The sequence below is a fragment of the Acromyrmex echinatior genome, chromosome 1, assembly GCF_024713525.1.
Source record: "Acromyrmex echinatior isolate Ae372 chromosome 1, ASM2471352v2, whole genome shotgun sequence".
In the NCBI taxonomy this organism is placed as follows: Eukaryota; Metazoa; Arthropoda; class Insecta; order Hymenoptera; family Formicidae; genus Acromyrmex; species Acromyrmex echinatior.
The window spans coordinates 14,432,486-14,450,439 of NC_141852.1; the positions used below are offsets into that span (position 1 = coordinate 14,432,486).

General features: G+C 31.2%; 1 protein-coding gene across 4 annotated transcripts in view; it reads right to left on the reverse strand.

The window, feature by feature from the left end:
- LOC105146935 (uncharacterized) overlaps window positions 1–17,954 on the reverse strand; it is a 104,396-nt gene that overhangs the window by 45,552 nt on the left and 40,890 nt on the right. For all 4 annotated transcript variants that reach the window (XM_011057586.2, XM_087408608.1, XM_011057585.2 and 1 more), the window contains exons 2-3: window positions 16,885–17,278; window positions 12,422–12,565 (exon numbers count right to left, since the gene is read on the reverse strand). In XM_011057586.2, coding sequence (XP_011055888.1) covers window positions 12,422–12,565; window positions 16,885–17,278 — 538 coding nt within the window. The remainder of the gene's footprint in view (window positions 1–12,421; window positions 12,566–16,884; window positions 17,279–17,954) is intronic.

The window sequence follows — 17,954 nt, forward strand, 5'->3', positions numbered from 1 at the left end:
TCTTTCTTGGCACCCAATAAGTAACAAAGAATGACACTTGTGTCGACTTATATCACTAAACGGAAAGCAGCTGAAGATAGAACGACATTTGTGTCTGTACTGATTATGGTCCACTTGATGCTGTAATGCTTTGATGCATTCTTCGATTGGTGAATTAATAAAATTGCTTTTTGTGTTGGTCAATCAAATACTTTGAAACATTAATAGAATTAAGAGCTGGAATTGTCTGTATTGCCAATCAGACAAACATTTTGTACTTTTCTTTTTTGTACTTTTTTGTCGCTTTCGTTATACAGAATAAAAAATTCTTCCCCAAAATAAACAAATAAATGTGAATAAACACACAAACATTTACTCATATATATATATATATATATATATATATATATATGAGAGTATATTTAGTGAAAAATAAAAAAAGTTTAAAATATAATGTTCTGTTATTTCCTAATTTCTAGGTTGTGCACATTTACGCATAAAATATAATAATCTACATTTACATATATACAATATAAACTATGTAAACTATGTTTTACTGGTCAACTACGTAAACAATTTATGGATTAATGAAGCTATTCTTTATCGTTGCATTGAACTGCATTAAAACTTCTATCTCGTTTATATATTTTTATATAAAATTTAATTACTTCTTTTTGTATTGTTATCCAATTTGTAATAATTTACATATTTTACTGCTTGTATTGTCTGTTTGAAAAATATTCGTGTAAACGTAAACAATACGTCAATATTTGATATAAACTGGAAATATATTGCACAATCCTACTTCTCTCCACGTGATATAAAAAAATTTTATATTAATATATTATCAAATTAATATATAATCAAATTAAAAGTATCTACTCTCTTAAATGATATATAAAAAAATTATAAGACCTTGAGTTTATGATTTCTTTGACAAGAGAAATAATAGAAAAATACAATTCAAGTATTTTGTACGTATACATGTATCGTACTTTTCATTTATTATATTTCTCTTGTAAACTTCAAAATCATAAACTGAAGGTTTTAAAATATGCTTATATATTATTCAAATGTGAATAGATACTTTTAGTTCAATTACATATTTAAAAAGTTAAAATCGTATGCGTGTAAATCGCGTTCAATTGATAAAACAGATGATTTTGTCGAAATTGCGGTCATTCAGCATCTTCTTAAAATGCAGGGACTGCAACCCTGTGTTTCTTAAAAGAAAAATAGCCTTTGTATTCGTGTGGTCGCCGAGCAGGTGAAAGAGACCATGTTGCAACGCGTGTACCTACGTCGAGCCGCAGGGCGTTTTATACGGATTTATGCGCTCACGATAGCACGATAATTTACGGCATCGCGGTCGCAAAATGCGGTAGAGCCGCGCGCGTGGGCGAAGCTATAATGCGATCGGGGAAACATGAATCTTTGAGAGAATCCCGGGAGCAGCTTCCGGAGAGGATTCCGCCTAGCTCCTCCGCCCCATGTACGTGCCGGAACTTCTTGAAAACTTTCCCTTTTGCCGCAGTGGAACGACGTCAAACGTTTCAGCTTACCGCGAGGCGGAACGGCGAGTGCCGCGAACTCATGAAGTTCATTCATAAGGGAATAAGAGGGCCGGTAACCTTCCTGATAACGAAGTGAATCGAATAAATCGGCAATTCCTTCATCGTGATTTGATTGCTTCGCTGTGATAAACCAATGGCGATCCTACGAGTACACTTCGATTTTATAAGATACCGGATAACTGCCAGTCATTTGACACCGTTTACTCACGCTGGTACCTAAAAGGCTTTCTTCATATGCATGTGAGTCTTCTTCAGATATTTCTTGAAGTTCTAGTTCTTCGATCAATAAGATCTTCTGATTCTTCGATATCAATAAGAGCGTTTTATAATTTTAATAATTACATCGAAACAGATAATTTGAGGTATTCTCGATCTTCTTCTTGGCTTTTTGAAGGTTCTATTTTATAAAATTAAAACGATTAATTTTAAGGCTTTACAGATTAAAAATCGATGTGATAAAAGGGCTGATGGGCCAAAGCTAAATATAGACATGCAAATACAATTCAAATGTTATAAACAAAATTAATCATAAAGTCATACTTTTCAATTCTAAATAATCATCTTCAGTGAATAACTTATCTTATAATAAACAACATTCTTGTGATATACATATTATTTGTCAATTGAAATACTGCAATCTAACATCAGTTACAATGCACGATTTCTGTTAGTATATTTTGATATTTTGATTTTCGTCTCTATTCTTAATAAGAGACTCTTCCATATTTATTTTATATATTATTCCTTTATTTCAAAAATGATATAATGGAAAAAATTTTCAGAAAAGAGAAAAAACAATTTTTTAATTTAATAAAAAATTATCGATTATTCAAATAAAATCGTTGCAAAAAGAATATATTCTTATAGAAATATTATATAATCAAATGTCATTTTCGTTTCATAATCCTTAAAAATCATTCTTTTAAAGTTGCAAAGATTTTTACATCTACAGTCTGTTCAATAAGAACGTGATGCTCATTATGTTCAATAAGAACGTGATACTCATTATTCTACAAAGAGCGACCGTAGCGATATCTTCCTGAACTCGTTTGAACCTTTATTTCGTGCTCTTTTGCGCAATATATCCTACCAACACATTGTGTAGCGTGTTACGTCAGCGAATTTATTATTTTTACAATGAGTGCCAAATTCTTGAAGCGGTACGAGGCAGTGTTTTTAGTGAATGGAATGGCCGGCAATGTCCCCAGATGCTAATCCCATTGAAAATGTGTGGTCGTACATGAAGATGAAACTCAAAGGAAAGCCAGTGTACACGGTGGAGCAGCTGTCATTTCAAATTAAGAAGATATGGCGATCTTTGCCAAAGAAATATGCAGATAACCTCATCGAAAGTATGGAAAAAAGGTGTCATGCAATAATCAGTAATGGAGGTGATTGGACAAAATACTAGGGTAGGTAATGCGCAATAGTTAATAATGTGTACTTCAAAAAAAAAAATAAAAAACTGTCTAAATGTTTATAGTTTTTTGATTATGGCAGACACTTTCTTATTGAACAGACTGTATAACAAAATTATTTATAGAAATTCAGAATAATTCATCAAAAGTGACAATTCGAAATATCACCAACAATTTATATTTATCTTGATCAATTAAAAATAACTAATTAAAAATAAAATAATCTCCGAATTTCAATTACCAAAACTGTTTTAATTTTAAATGTCTGTAAGATTTTCTACATTTTATAAAAATAACACAACTTAAAATATGTCACTTTTATAAATGATATTATGATCTTTTCAAGCTAAATAATGCTGCTTAGTTTCTGGCCGTTCCGAGAAAAGTTTGTAAAGGACTGTAAACGTAGTAGAGTTTTTAGTAAGAATCCCCCGTAACTTTCAGCGCTGCCCTGGGGAAATATTTTGGTGAAGATTCTCCCCAGCTTAAAAAAAAAGTATTATCTCTAATTATTATTATCTCTAAAACCTTAAAAATGACATAAGTTATTTGAAGGACGGACTGTAAAATTAAGTTAGTTTACTTTTGACGATTAATAGAGATCATTTTTACCTAATTCATTCATGTTAATAACTCAAAAATCATATTTTTTTAATTACGTCACTTTTAAAGTAAAGGAACGGTATTTGCAATCACAATTTTGTCACAATTAAACAATTGGTGAAAACCTCCGTTTCATCATTTATGCGTTCAAAAAAAAAAAATTAAAAAATTGCGTGCGTACCTTAAATAAAATATTTCTTATTGTTAGACATTATGCTTGATCTCTGTTTATTATAAGTTTATTATTTACATACAGTAAATAATTAAAATTTATAAAATAAGTTTATTGTTTATTACAAGATAACTAAGTTATTCGCAAAACTACTATACTTAAATTCAAAACTTTGTATAAATTTGTTTGATCAATTTTATAAAATTTGAATTGTATTAGCATATCTAGTTTTAGTTTCAGTTTTTATAATATTAATTTTGATTCTGATCTTGATATAAAGCAGAATGTGTTTTATTTTCTAGTAATTTTTATTTCAATAATTATTTCAATAATTATATATTCAATTAATTGTTTCTTAATGCTTCTCAACGGATGTGATAATATCGGACTTTTAACGCAGCATCCAATACATGCATATGTTTTCACACGCTTCTATTCAGTTTTGTCAGATGATCTCGATACTATTTTTCGACACTTTTATCGAGTCACTCTTTAAATAATGCAAGCAAAGAGAGAGAGAGAGAGAGAGAGAGAGAGAGAACATTGAAAGCTGTCGCTACTATCACATAGTCTCGTTCAATAAAGAGCTAATTCCGGCCTAATTAAATGCTGCGAGCCATCGTATTTAACACGAAGGGCTCGTGTCATCAATGTGCGCGTATGTGCACATTGGCACTTAGACGTAGATACTAATTATCGGTATGGAGAGGCTCTCAGAGCCTTCATTTTGGCGCATACTCAGGCTACTAACGCGAGTTATAGTGAACGAGAAAACATCGACATGAAACGCATGTACTCGTGGATACGTCATTCTCTCACCATATTCGCGAAAACAGAACTGCGTCTCGTCACTAGAAATTGGCTTCATTTTCATTTGATCCACTCTGATGACGCGATGCAAACATGTACCTCTAATTACTCGTTTAGAAATTTCAATCGTTATTTCAGCTGGTCGAAATTATGTGCGTCATCGAAGAATAAGCGGCGAATGAATGAAGAGCCACATACACGAATGTATTTTACGTTAGTCGGAAACTCCTGAGAGACTCTCAGCGGGGAGTGAATTAAAGCGTTATTAAAACTGTTGGCGAGCCGATCGCACGGAAGGAGAGGTAAATTAATCTCCTGTGAATTGCTCGCTCAAAATTTGAATATCGTTTTGTTTTTCGACAGATTCTAGCCGATGGCGTACTACGCTTAATAAAGTTTTTTTCTCGCCGAAAGTTTAAATTACAATGCGATTAAACAACAAATCCAGCTTGCAATCGAATCTCATTTGCAGAATAAATAAATTAATTAAACGGCATGTCTTCGTGAAATTTCCTTGGTCGTTCGTGCAATAGGGCATAAATTTTCGCCTATAAGCTTTTGGCAAAAAAGTAGCGTTAACCACGCTAATTGTAGCAGTAACGATAATAGTTACATCAGCCTTGATAGTCGCATAACGATAACGGCTCATCGTTAACATGAATGGACTTCTTAAAGTTACCGAATTTTCCGTGGAATAAGACTTCGCTGAAGAAAAAAATTGGATATTTTACGAAAATGTCGTGCCGCACAAAAATTGCACGTTGATTCATTGATCTGATTCATGTCTCACAAGTATGAAAAAATTATTTAGAAACCTATTTTAAGATTTTTATGTTATTTATGTCTTATGTCTTTAGAGAGATGTGCGAACTATTTGAATATTCAAATTACGTAAGATTCAATTCAATTTGAATTTGTATCTCTACACTGTTAAAAATATCATGAAATTTAATATATTTTTAAGTTACACTTAGTTAAATTTAATTACATTAAATTAAATTTGTATATGTACCTAAAAAGTATATTTGTGTACATGTATACGAAATTTAATGTATTTTCCATAAAATTTTATGTTGCATGAAATTTAATACACACATTCATTACATTTAAGACTACTGTAACTTAGTTATTAATTAAATCGTTCGTTACTTTTCAGTTATCTTATACCACAAGCTTCTGTTACATGTTATTTGAATTTATAATGAAATTTCTAAGAGTATATATCTTTTATTTAATGCATTCAAGTATATTAATCAATATTATTTTTACACAGAAATTTTTTTACTATCTATATATTGAAATTTAACCTAATAATATATTGTTAATAAAAAAATCATGTTTCAACAATTCGATTCGATTTGATTCAATTACAATTAGGATATAAAATTTTATTGATTTGTATAGATTCGAGCAAAGAAATTCGATTCGATTTGGCGTAAAAAATCTTGATTCGCACATCGCTTTCTAATCGCTTTAATAAATACTACGAATAATAATTAGGATAATATTAAAGGAAACCTTAAGTTACGATAATTTGTGTATAATCTCTATAGAATTATGACGATATAACGAGTATATATCGATTATATATTATATCGATGTCAATGCCAATAGAATTGTAATCTACAAGAATGAAATTTTTCGGAACAAATGAGAAAACTCTTAAGTTTGCGCGCAATTTATCTGATATAGTGTAATGAAGATTTCACAAACTTCCAGTTTAACTTCCTTTTTCCGTTTTTTTTTCTTAACAATATGTCTCTCCAGCAACAGCGATTTCCAAATCATGCGACTAGGTCAAGAACTCATTTTCCTAAGAAATGTACGAAGCTGAGAATTGCAGTATTTTTCCAGCAAGAAAAAAAATATCATTAGTGAGAAAGTCTGTGTTAAAAATGACAAGAAATTGTAAATTATCTCATCGCGTGTGTTGCATGCTTTTCTTACAGAATTACAAAAAATCTTTATAAAAATTTAATAGTCGCTAATTTATTTTAAATATTAAAAGCTATAAAAAATTATTCAACGCTTTTAATACTCAAAATAAGTAATTTTTCAGTATTAAATTGGATTTTTGGTACAGGAAAGTTATGTAAAGTCAATGCGCGACGAGTATGGAAATGGATAATTTCACGCGCAGTTCACATGATTCGCGATCGGAGGATAGCTCGCAAAACTGTATCTCATAATGGTACATGAAGCACAGATTTGAGTGGTTCAAACGGAAAAGTAATTTCCCTCGGAAATATCTCCGAAACGAGATCGTTTTGACAATTATCAAAGTTTGTATCGCTTCTTATTTTGACCGCTGGTCGACCAGCGCAAATCGACTTTTTTTTCTTAAATACAACCGTGATTTTTGTACGATCACGGAAATTTTCGTTCATCTGCTTCTCAATAAATTTCGTCCATTTTCGTAATTTCGTAATTTCAATTTTGCCATTATCTCTATTATTTAATAATATCTGTAACAAGAGGTCTGTTTTTCGTAACTGAAGCCAAATACACTTTTGGAATTTAAAGTGAGATAGATATATGTTTGATATTTGGCGAAAGCGAGAAAAAGAGTTCTAGTAGTCTAGTGCAGCAATAAAAAATAGATCTGAAATCTTTATATCGGGTTCAAATCCCGGCTGAGATAATATTTTTTGCAATAAATTATTTTCAAGGGTTGTTTAAAGACGTTCACATTAACGTCAATAACATTAAATCGCTTGTCAATTTAATTTGCGATATTACTACTCTAGCTTCAGTTTAGGGTTGTTTTGAAGATCAAACAATCATTCTCGATTGTGGAGACATATAATCGCACAGTTTGCTTGAACTGCAAATTGTATAAATTCACAAGAAATATTATTGAGCACAAAGAACTGTTTGATCGAATATGGTTTTCCACTCATGAGTGTTTAATTTCATCCATCGATTTTCACTCAATATTGAACATCTTTACAGTCATACTCAAATTTTTTCTGATCAGGACTTGTACTTGTGTTATTTGCTACAGGATTTTGTATTTTTCTCTCTTTCTTTTTTTGTAATTTTGAACATTGTTTAAATCCAATTGTCAATGATACAATAAAGTTATTATTATTATTATTATTATTATTATTATTATATTTCTCCTCATGTTGGATCATTAAATTCCTTTTTCACAATCGCTCAACGCGGAGTCGGGGCCAAATGTTAACTCGGAAGTCTCTTTTCGCGCCAACTTAATCCTCGGAAATTATCACTTTCGGAGTTCTACTAAAAAGCGCGAATGCGCTTCTCTCCGCACAGCTTGCATTCGCGCGAATGAATTCCATTCTCGCGGATAACGCCTGTCCCTGAAACAATTTACTTCCGCGACCGTAATTACTTTGTCCTTTGGAACATGCAAAGGCTTCAATTCATACCTCCGATACGTTCTCGCGTGGATTTTAATAATCGCTTCGCTTTTTCTCTCAATTCTTTTGTCGTGGGAACAGAACGGCCGGAAAACACCGAATTTCCGCCAAAACTCGTTTTATCGAGTTCTCTTTCGAAGGGCTGCGATCGTTTTTTTATTGCAAACTTTATCCCGTAATTTTTTTGATTACACAGAAAATGACTGATAATAGCCAACCGTTGTGGAGTAGACTAGCAACAGGTACAAGGATTTGCACCATCCGATGTCAATACGCCGACCCATTTCCGTTCCCGAGTTATCAATAATGATTTCTCGGCAGAAAAAGTATTGACTAGCATTATTAGATTAACTAATCAAATTAAATATGCATTGTTAATAATATTTAGAATTGTGTCACTTTCGACATGAATTATTAATTTGTTATAATTTTGTAGAATACAAAAATTATCATAATAAAAAAAGTGATTTTTTAAAGATTGTGAAACAAAAATGACAAAAGTGACATTTTGATTATGTTTTAGTATTTTGACACTATATTATTACAATTACACTATAATTATTATAATTAATATACAAGAATCGACAACGATTATAGTCAAGGTCATCTGCAGACATATCGTTTCTTTAAAAGTGACACAAAAGAATTCAGTTTTCTAAAAAAGAAAAACTATTTTTTTACTTTTTACAGAAAATTATTAACTAATCAAGTAACATTGACAAAAAAATATATTGTACTTTTAAAAACATAATATTTTTTTCACTTTCGTTTTACAACTTTTAAAAACATCACTTTTTTAGTTATAACAATTTTGATATCATACAAAATTATAACAACCTAGAATAATTCATTCAAAAATGACATATACTTAATTCAAAACATTATCAACAATTTATACTTATCTTGATCAACTGAAATGGCTAAATTCAAAATAAAATAATTTCTTCTTTAAACTTCGATCATTATAACTATCTTAATGCTAATGTTTTCTGTAGAAAAATCTTCTTTTTATTTACAAAAATAATTTTATAAAAACAACTCAAACTCTTGTGTCTCTTGTAAAAGATATTATAATTCTTTTGAAAACTTTAAGAAGTAAGAACGACACAAATACGATTAAAGAACATATTGTAAAGTTAAATTAGTATACTTTTGATGATTGATAGAGATAATTTTTATCTAACTTATTTATGGTCATATATCAAAAATTCTATTTTTTTTAGTTGCGTCAGTTTTGAAATAAGAGAATTATTAGAATACTTTTTGCAAAGAGGAATTTTACTCTTCTTTATCTTTTTATATGCCAATTTTTTAAATAAAATACTTTTTAAATATTTTTAAAAAATATCAATAATTTTTCATTTTTGTTTTTTCTGCTAAAATGATTTGACGATTTAGTATTAATATAATTATTATATATTATTTACTTATGATAAATAAATGTTTACTAATCAGAAAAAATGATAGTTAAATCAAATTAATGGATTTTGTACTAAATAAATATATGTTTACATTTAATAAATATTCAGCTGATGCTATTAAACAAATATTCATTAAAACTTAGTATATTTTTTCTCATAATCATAAATGTAGTATACAATATCTAATCTGTTTACTGTGATTCTAATTATAGTTTGACTATTCGACGCATGACAAATCTTACGTATAAAATATAATTTAGATATTTCGATAGAAAAATCAATGGACAGCTAAAGAAGTAATTTTAAATTATTCTTATAAAGAATGGTTTTGCTGAAAGATTTAAAATTTTGCTCGATACAGATTCGAAAATAATTGAAAACTCAAACTGATTACTAGAGTATAAAAATGTTTTGCAGTATTACTCCTCACTTTTTACTTTCTAATATAATTATTTGGGTGGTGTAACAAAATTATTTTCCGTTTCAAAATTATTTGCTATATCCAGCAAAATTTTAGATTCTTCAGCAAAATTATTTTATCCGCGTAAAAGATATCTAATGCTTTCCAAACATTTCACTCGTTCCTTATTTCGTCAGATATATACGTTCTGAACCGAAAGGATGTTCCGATCATAAATACGCTATCGGGAATGTTTCGAAATACTGTGGTTTGCGCCACATAACAAATTCGATTGAAAGAGGTATTGATGCGGATTTCGCGCAGACCTTTTCGTTAGACAATAAAACACACTGCACGTAAATACGAAGAGAAAGCCAGGAGCACCAGAACGAAGAATATGTTACATAAATCCTAGCATGGCCGTCGCGAAATTGAATACAGCAAGGAGATAGAGTTCAAGGCAAAGATGAAGGAGAATTCTCCAAAATCAAGTGAGAGAGAGGGAGAGATTAACCAACGTTGAGGGGTATTTATAATAAAGAGGCTGCCCTTGCTGTGACAAGAACAAGGCATTGTCGGAATGTTTCACGAGAATTAGCTGCAATCAAGGCGATTTACTGACAGGTACGAGATTGCGCATAGACGACCGTGGGAAGAATAGAAGACAGTAAACTTTCGAGTGCTACAATCTCCTCTGACAGCTCGCTTTGTCGCGCAGATGATAGCTCGGGGTGCACCTTACTTTATGATTATTTCATAATCCCGATGATGTACCTCGCATATCACGGAAATAGCGATTTAACGTTGTTGCTTTGGATAATTGCATGCTTGAATGCACATTGTTTTGCAATTGTTTTGTTAAAAAGGAATAATTTTTTTTTACGCAAACAATCACCTCGGATTTTTTTTCATCCCAATTAAAATCACTATTATTAACAACATATTATATGATACATTTGAAAGCATGGGTTTAATCACAATTCTCTTAAAAAAGTAAATAGAAACCAAATAAAATTGAACGGAATATGCACGTTAAATAGCTTATTATAATAGTATTTTTAATAAATAAAGATTTTAATTAATACTGTATGTTTTTCAATTAAGAGTTTTCAAGAGAAATTGCATATTTAAAGAATGTGAAATCATGAAAAATAATTATTAAAAACAAAAAAATATGTTAAATATTAGGTCATTTAAAAAGTATCCGCGGTTTTTTGTTCAATTTTTGAATGAAAAAACCGCGGATACTTTTTAAATGACCCAATAATATCCATCTAAAATGATATTTTATAATAATTCACATTTTTTCGCTGTGATAGAAAAACACCCCTCCTCCCCTCCCCCCGGATGACTATTTCCGGTTAAAGAAGCTGCCGGCGCTGCGCCGGCATTTACGAATAAAATTAAGATAACTTGCGAGATAAAGTCATATGCTGCATTGCATAAATTTACGCACATTATCATATAACAATTACAATAATAATATAATATGACATAAATATAATATGATATAATACAATATAATATAATTTCATAATAAACAGTAATATATTGATTGATAAAATTGTCCATTTTTCCTTCAATTTCTGTTTGTATGTTTTCTATTTCATTTGTGAATACTGTTGGTCAATCGGTATTTCCTTTTTTTTTCATCGGTTATTATATTATCTACGTAATCTATTCAGCGGCACGTGGCACGCGAAATGGGGTTTTTCAAAATGCGCGGATTGAAAAAACAAAAGGCGTGATATCGTGCGATATCACACATGCCGGCGGTCAATACCACCGGTTTCGATAAAATGCAGCGGTTAAATCTTCATCGAACAATTCAAATGTCAAATACAATTACGTTACATATTAGCCTAATTTCTCTCAGGCTATATTAATTGGATAAATCCAATGATAAATGCTGAATTCAAAATAAACACTATATTGCATATTAGTAAATTGTTATGTTTTGATTTCCACTGACCTATTCGAAATAACAAATACGGATAAATACCTATTAATTTAATTTCTTCCCTTTGATTAAACACAGAGACAAAGCCAGCGGTCATTACTGCAACTTGTAATAAGTAATATAAGTTTAATTTAGTAAATATTTACTTGCAGTAAAGAAATGTTTACTTGAAACTATTCAAGAAAAAAATTACTTAGATTTAGAAAATTTTTTTTCAGTGTAATAATAATATATTTGCTTAAAAATCTAATATCATTTCCTTATTTCAAAAGTACATAATTAAAAAAATATAACTTTCAAGAGAGTTATACTATGAGTTAAGTAAACTATGAGTTTATCCTCAAATTTCATCACATTAATCGTCAAAAGTGAATTTAACTTCATAAAAAATCATCAAAATCATAACAATTCAAACGAATAATTTCTTAAGAGTTGCGAAACAAAAGCGAGAAAAATGACTTTCATGTTAAGAATGTATTTTTTTTTGCCAATATTATTTGATTAGTGAATAATTTTCTGTCAAGTTGAAAAATAGTTGTTTCACCCTTCCTGGGAAATTTAATTTTTTGAGTGTCACTTTTGAAATATAGGAACGATATGAGCTTTCCAAGTGTCGAATACAAACGGGAAAACATTGCAATCCGAAACTCTTTCTAACTTTATTGTAGCCTAAGATGGATAATAGAACTGCCGCTCACCGTCAATGTCGATTTCCTGCAACATCGTTCTCAACTCCTCCGCTCTCGCAAATTGTCCCAAGGAACGCATAACCCTGCCGAGTTCTTCTTTCGTGATAGTTCCATCGCCATCCTTGTCAAACAGCCTGAAGGCCTCCCTAAATTCTGTTGAGGAAAAGGAAAAGAAGAAACCAGCGTGAATAACTATAAATATGTTCACTTTCTGCACTGGAAATAACTAAAATTACTTTGTGTAACTTTCTCGATCTCTGAGAAAATTGTACAGTGTAAATTGTTTCGCCGTTTATTCTCATTTACGATGCAATTTTAGAGCAATTTTTTTTAATCTTCTACTTTTACGTTAATTAGTTTGGGCATTATATACTTTGAATTTTTCCCTTCGGCCTTTAGCCGAGTATCTTGATCTGTTATGGTACTAACATCAAGCGTCCTCTCTGGAATTACCCTTTCAGAGACGGTCACCGACGGAGTTAACTGACTAAAGGTATATGGTCGAATTCCCGGAGCGAATTTGACGAGATACGAGTACAAGCCACTGCGGGTTCGGTTTAACAGTGCTTGACTCGATCGTTTAATGTCCTCGTTTCTCGCGCCGTTGATTCTGGCGGCACATTATACGCGTATCTATGCACAATTGCTCGTACAAGGAAACTACGATGTAATCGACGTGATCGCGTCTTACAGTCGCTTTTACAGTCTTATTTACGGTTGCTACGCGAATTTTATCTCAGATGCACATCGCGTGCATTAAACGAAGTTATATATTATCTTGAATTGCGAAAGCGATTTCAGATCACATTTGGCGCAGAAATCAACCGAGGACGGAGGATTCAGACGGGAAGTAGAGAACGATTCTTCTTCTTTATCTATGGACTTCTGACCTGCCAGGAATGGTACCGTTCTCGTCATCTCTATTTCTTTCGTCCCATTTCGGTCCCCATAGAATTTTTGAAAACTGTCACATAAGGTATTTTACATAGAGTTATTGAATCAATTTTTTTTTAATTGACTATATAATAATTACTGTGATTTTTTTTAAAGAATTTTGGCTGCATGAAAAAGAAATTTGGGACGAGAGATGAATTTTATCTGAGTTTCTAGTAGCGACTGTAAATATCAAATCGCAATTATAGATATAATTTCATGAGAATAGCCTTCATCTATTTGTTGAACCGTATCACATTTCAAAATGAACAAGAATGCGAGCATTAGAATCGCATTACTGTAATGGACTTTAATATAATGTGGATTAAAATTTGATCATGCTTCGATATTAGAGATTGATTACGTAATTTTAAATAGCATTTTTGAAAAATATTAAAACAAATTACAAAAATAATTGTGGTACATAAAATAGAAAAATCTTTATTTTGGTTTGTAAAGATTAATGCAAAGAAAGTAATCTTTGTATGTAATTAATTTTTATATAATTCATTTCATGTATAGAATTTAGTGATAGCATGTGTGTTCCCTCTATTTTTTTTCTGTTCTTTATTAACGATTCTACATACAGTTAATTGACAATAGTGTAGTGACACGACAGCTGCTTTAAGAGAAGCCCTCTTATATACAAAGACGATAAAAACGTAACGATTTTACAGAAGAAATTATGTTCGTCGAAATACATATTTATCAAGTATAGACTTTCGTAAATATTTTCAACGAATACGATCTTAGAAGAAAAAAACTTAATGGAAAGAAAACAAAGAATCAGTAAAGAAACGAATTTTTCGTAATAAACTAGGAAACGAGAGTTAATCTGTGCTAATTTAATGTAATTGTTTAATTTTATTCTTGTAAATTTTGAGATCGCGTTTTCAAAGAAGTTTCATGGAATATATTTAACGTGATGAAACTGAAAGATAATCGATCGCGCAGTATATAAAGTTACGCCGTTTATAACAAAGTTAAATACACAATCTTTGTTTATAGTTAGACGAGTTTCGTGAAAACTAAAATATACTTAAAGTGTAACTGATAAGTGCCTGTCTTAAGCTGTATTAAAAATATTGATGAACACCTTTTTTCATCAGTGCTATTCTGAAAAGAAGAACTTCATTCACAGAGCTCGCAATTATATAATGACATTGTATGTGCAATAAAAATTACTAGAAGATATTCAGTTTCGTCGATAAATATGTCTGAATTAATGTCATTTCGCACAAAACTCAATCGCGAAATGGAAAAAAATGGAAGAGAAAATTGTCTATTCGTATTTTCTCGTTGGATTCTCTTAAAGAGAAATTGAAAGCATTTATTCTTTGATTAATCGGTTTTTTAGATTGGTTTCGATGACCCGCCATAGAACATTTACGTTTGGCTTAGCAAAAATAATTAAATGTAAAAAAAATGGAAACGATGAGCACCACAAAATGTGAAACGATATTACAAGCATTACAATGCAATTTGTTTGACGTCGATTGAAGAGATCTCTATTCATCCGACCTGATGTGAGTGGAAATGTAATATTCAATAGCGATATTTATAAAACCAGAAAGAAAAACAAGTGCATGATGGACGACGCGTGCGAAAATAAAAAAAAACGTTCGCACTAAAAAAAAAAACGTTCGACGTCTGCATGACACCGTGTACGCAAAACGTGAAATTATTTATCTCGCGTACGGATTTGATCGATCAATTGGCCTGATTTCCGATTCTCGAACGTGCACTTGTCGTGTACGACGACGATAACGGCGGGGAAAAATAATTGCCGGTTGCAAAACTGTGAATGAACTGTGACTCACATACGCCGCGGTGCGGCGGAATAGCGAGCATAGTTTTATCGGGATTAACGAAGCGATGACACCAAACAGGAGATATCCCGTTTACCGGGCGTGCCAAATTGAATCTGACGCCGTGGGCATCTCCATCATCCGGCATCTGACGCCGCGATCAAAAGAGTACAAATTTACATTTCGGCATGTGAAGCCTGATATCATGATATAATATGAGGTGATGAATACAGGAGAAAATAATTTTGTTCGCGCGTTGTAAACGAAATTAATTATTATCTTAATCATATTGTTTTAATTATTAATCTATCACGTTCATGTTTCACTGAAATACCATGAATATTTGTCGAAAAATTCTAGAAAAAAATTTTAGAATTCATGTCTTTTGAAAAAAAATATTGCAAGATATTTTATAATAAGAATTTTTTATATTTAGGATTTTTGTACCTTATGAAAAAAAAGACACTTTCAGTAAAATTACTATTAATTTTTCTGTTGATAAATAAAAGTATTATTTGTCAACATGTTTTTTGATTAGTTATAAGTGAATCCTAGAGATTTGCACGTTCTTTAATTGGATGCTGGATGAATTTAGGAACTAAGTTGGATTAATCAATGAGATTTATTAAGTACTTTTAGTCTTTAATTAACAGTAAGCATTTTACTGAAAGTATCTTTTTCCGTACACAAAGATCCTATAATCCCTTTAGAAGATAGAATAGATAATAGGATAGAATAAATTATCCTTGTAGATAGAATTAATTATGCGAGAAGAGTTACCTGTCTCGCTCAGAACGAATGAAGACTGTGATGGGTAAGTCTGATATTTCACATGTCGCGCGACGAGTTTTTCCGGGGTGTGCCAATTGGCCATCAGATGGAGACTTTCTGGAGCCCCCGAAAAACTTGTTCTCTCAATAGGTCAATCGGCCAAAAAATTTGCCGTACGACGAATGAAATATTAGCTTAAAACTCAGATGAGATTCGTGACGCACAGTTTGAATCACGTTAGAGAAAGAGTGAAAGAGATAAGCTTCGCCGCTGAGAAAAAAGTGTTTCATATTTATGACTATATTTGCATAGTAAAATGATTATGGTTAAGCGCTCCATTTTTATAGTTATTGTTATAGTTTATAGTGTGTTCTTATATTGCTATAATGTTAGTGATAATAATTATATTTCTAATTTTATATATAAAAAAATATATAGTTCGCACCAAAAGTGATTTCAAATTATAGTACCAATTATATATTTTTTTGTATATATGATAAAAATAAAATTCACACAAAAATACTATTAGGCATTGCTCTATTAGATCCATTTCGACCAAATAAAATGTCTATTTGTGTTGAATAAATAAAATCATTATATATATATTATATATATATATATTTTTTTTATTATATATTGGGTCATTTAAAAAGTATCCGCGGTTTTTTCATTCAAAAATTGAACAAAAAACCGGATATATATATATATATATATATATATATATTATTAACATTATAACTATAAAAATAAAGCTTCTAATCATAATTATTTTACCATGTAACATATATATATTATAATGATAAATATATACAAAACACTTATTTCTCAGTGTGCATTTCTGTACTTTATTCTCTCTTTATTTCTTTTTCTCTCCCTCTGTTCTTCCTATTTAATTTTCGATTCTAGTAATGCAATCAGACTGAAAAAAAAAAACACTTCTGTTGAGAAATCTTAACTCACCTTTCATCTGCGATTTCGATATAGGCGTCTTGCTGGACGAAGAATAGCTCGCCGATGATCGTTTCGGTGAAGCCGGCAGGGACAGGAGAACGTTCGTAGAGAGCGGGGTTCTAACAGGTTCGTCGAGGATGGACGACGAAGACGCGGCCGTGTCCGTCGGCCGCGTCAGGGATAATTCTTGCGGTTCCTGCTGCAGTTGCCATAGTCGCCGGCGTTGCAGATTCGTTGGGACATCGGCGGCGGAGCATGATCCCGCGGAAACGTAGATCGGCTGCATCGGTAGCGCAGACGTTGTCACGGCCATCGTCATCGACGTCCGCGGGGTGCAGTCCAAAGGGCTGGTGCTCTCATGTCCCTCCGCGCCGTTTCCTACCGCGCCGCTGCTCTGTCTTGTCTGCAAGTAATCGCGGCCTGAAATGCATCTCTCCCGCTCGTCCCGACAAGTTTGAACCGGTCGAATTATTTAGACAACTTTTGTTTACAGCTTTTTTCAAACAAAAGCAATGAAATGAGTTTAAGATTGAATCGTCGCACGCGAAGTGTATTCGAAAAACGTTTTTAGTATGAAGAGAATGTCTCATAAATACTCCTGAACATAACCGAGTTTTATCATATGCATATCAAAATGATAATTCAGTAAAGTATACATTTACTGTAATCTGCTAATCAAATTATACACATATTTAATTATTATACATTAACTGGTAAATGTATACATTTACTAAAGTTAACACTTTTACTGTGACATGATATACACTGAGAAAAAAAATTTTTTATATTTGTGATTATAATTACATTTTTGAAATGTATGACTTTAATTACATATTTGTATGTTATCATAATATATAATTGTTATGTTATAATTTTAGTAATATAAAGTTTACATATAATTGTTATTAATGACATTTAAAAAAGCGATAATAGTAATAATTATGGTAACATATAATTATATGTAATTATAAATACCACAAATGTATTAGGTGTTGGAATTAATTCGTAGCGTTTTTTAATGAAAGAATGTTATTTATTTCACATGAGCATTAAAAAATACATTAATGAAAGTACTTCCC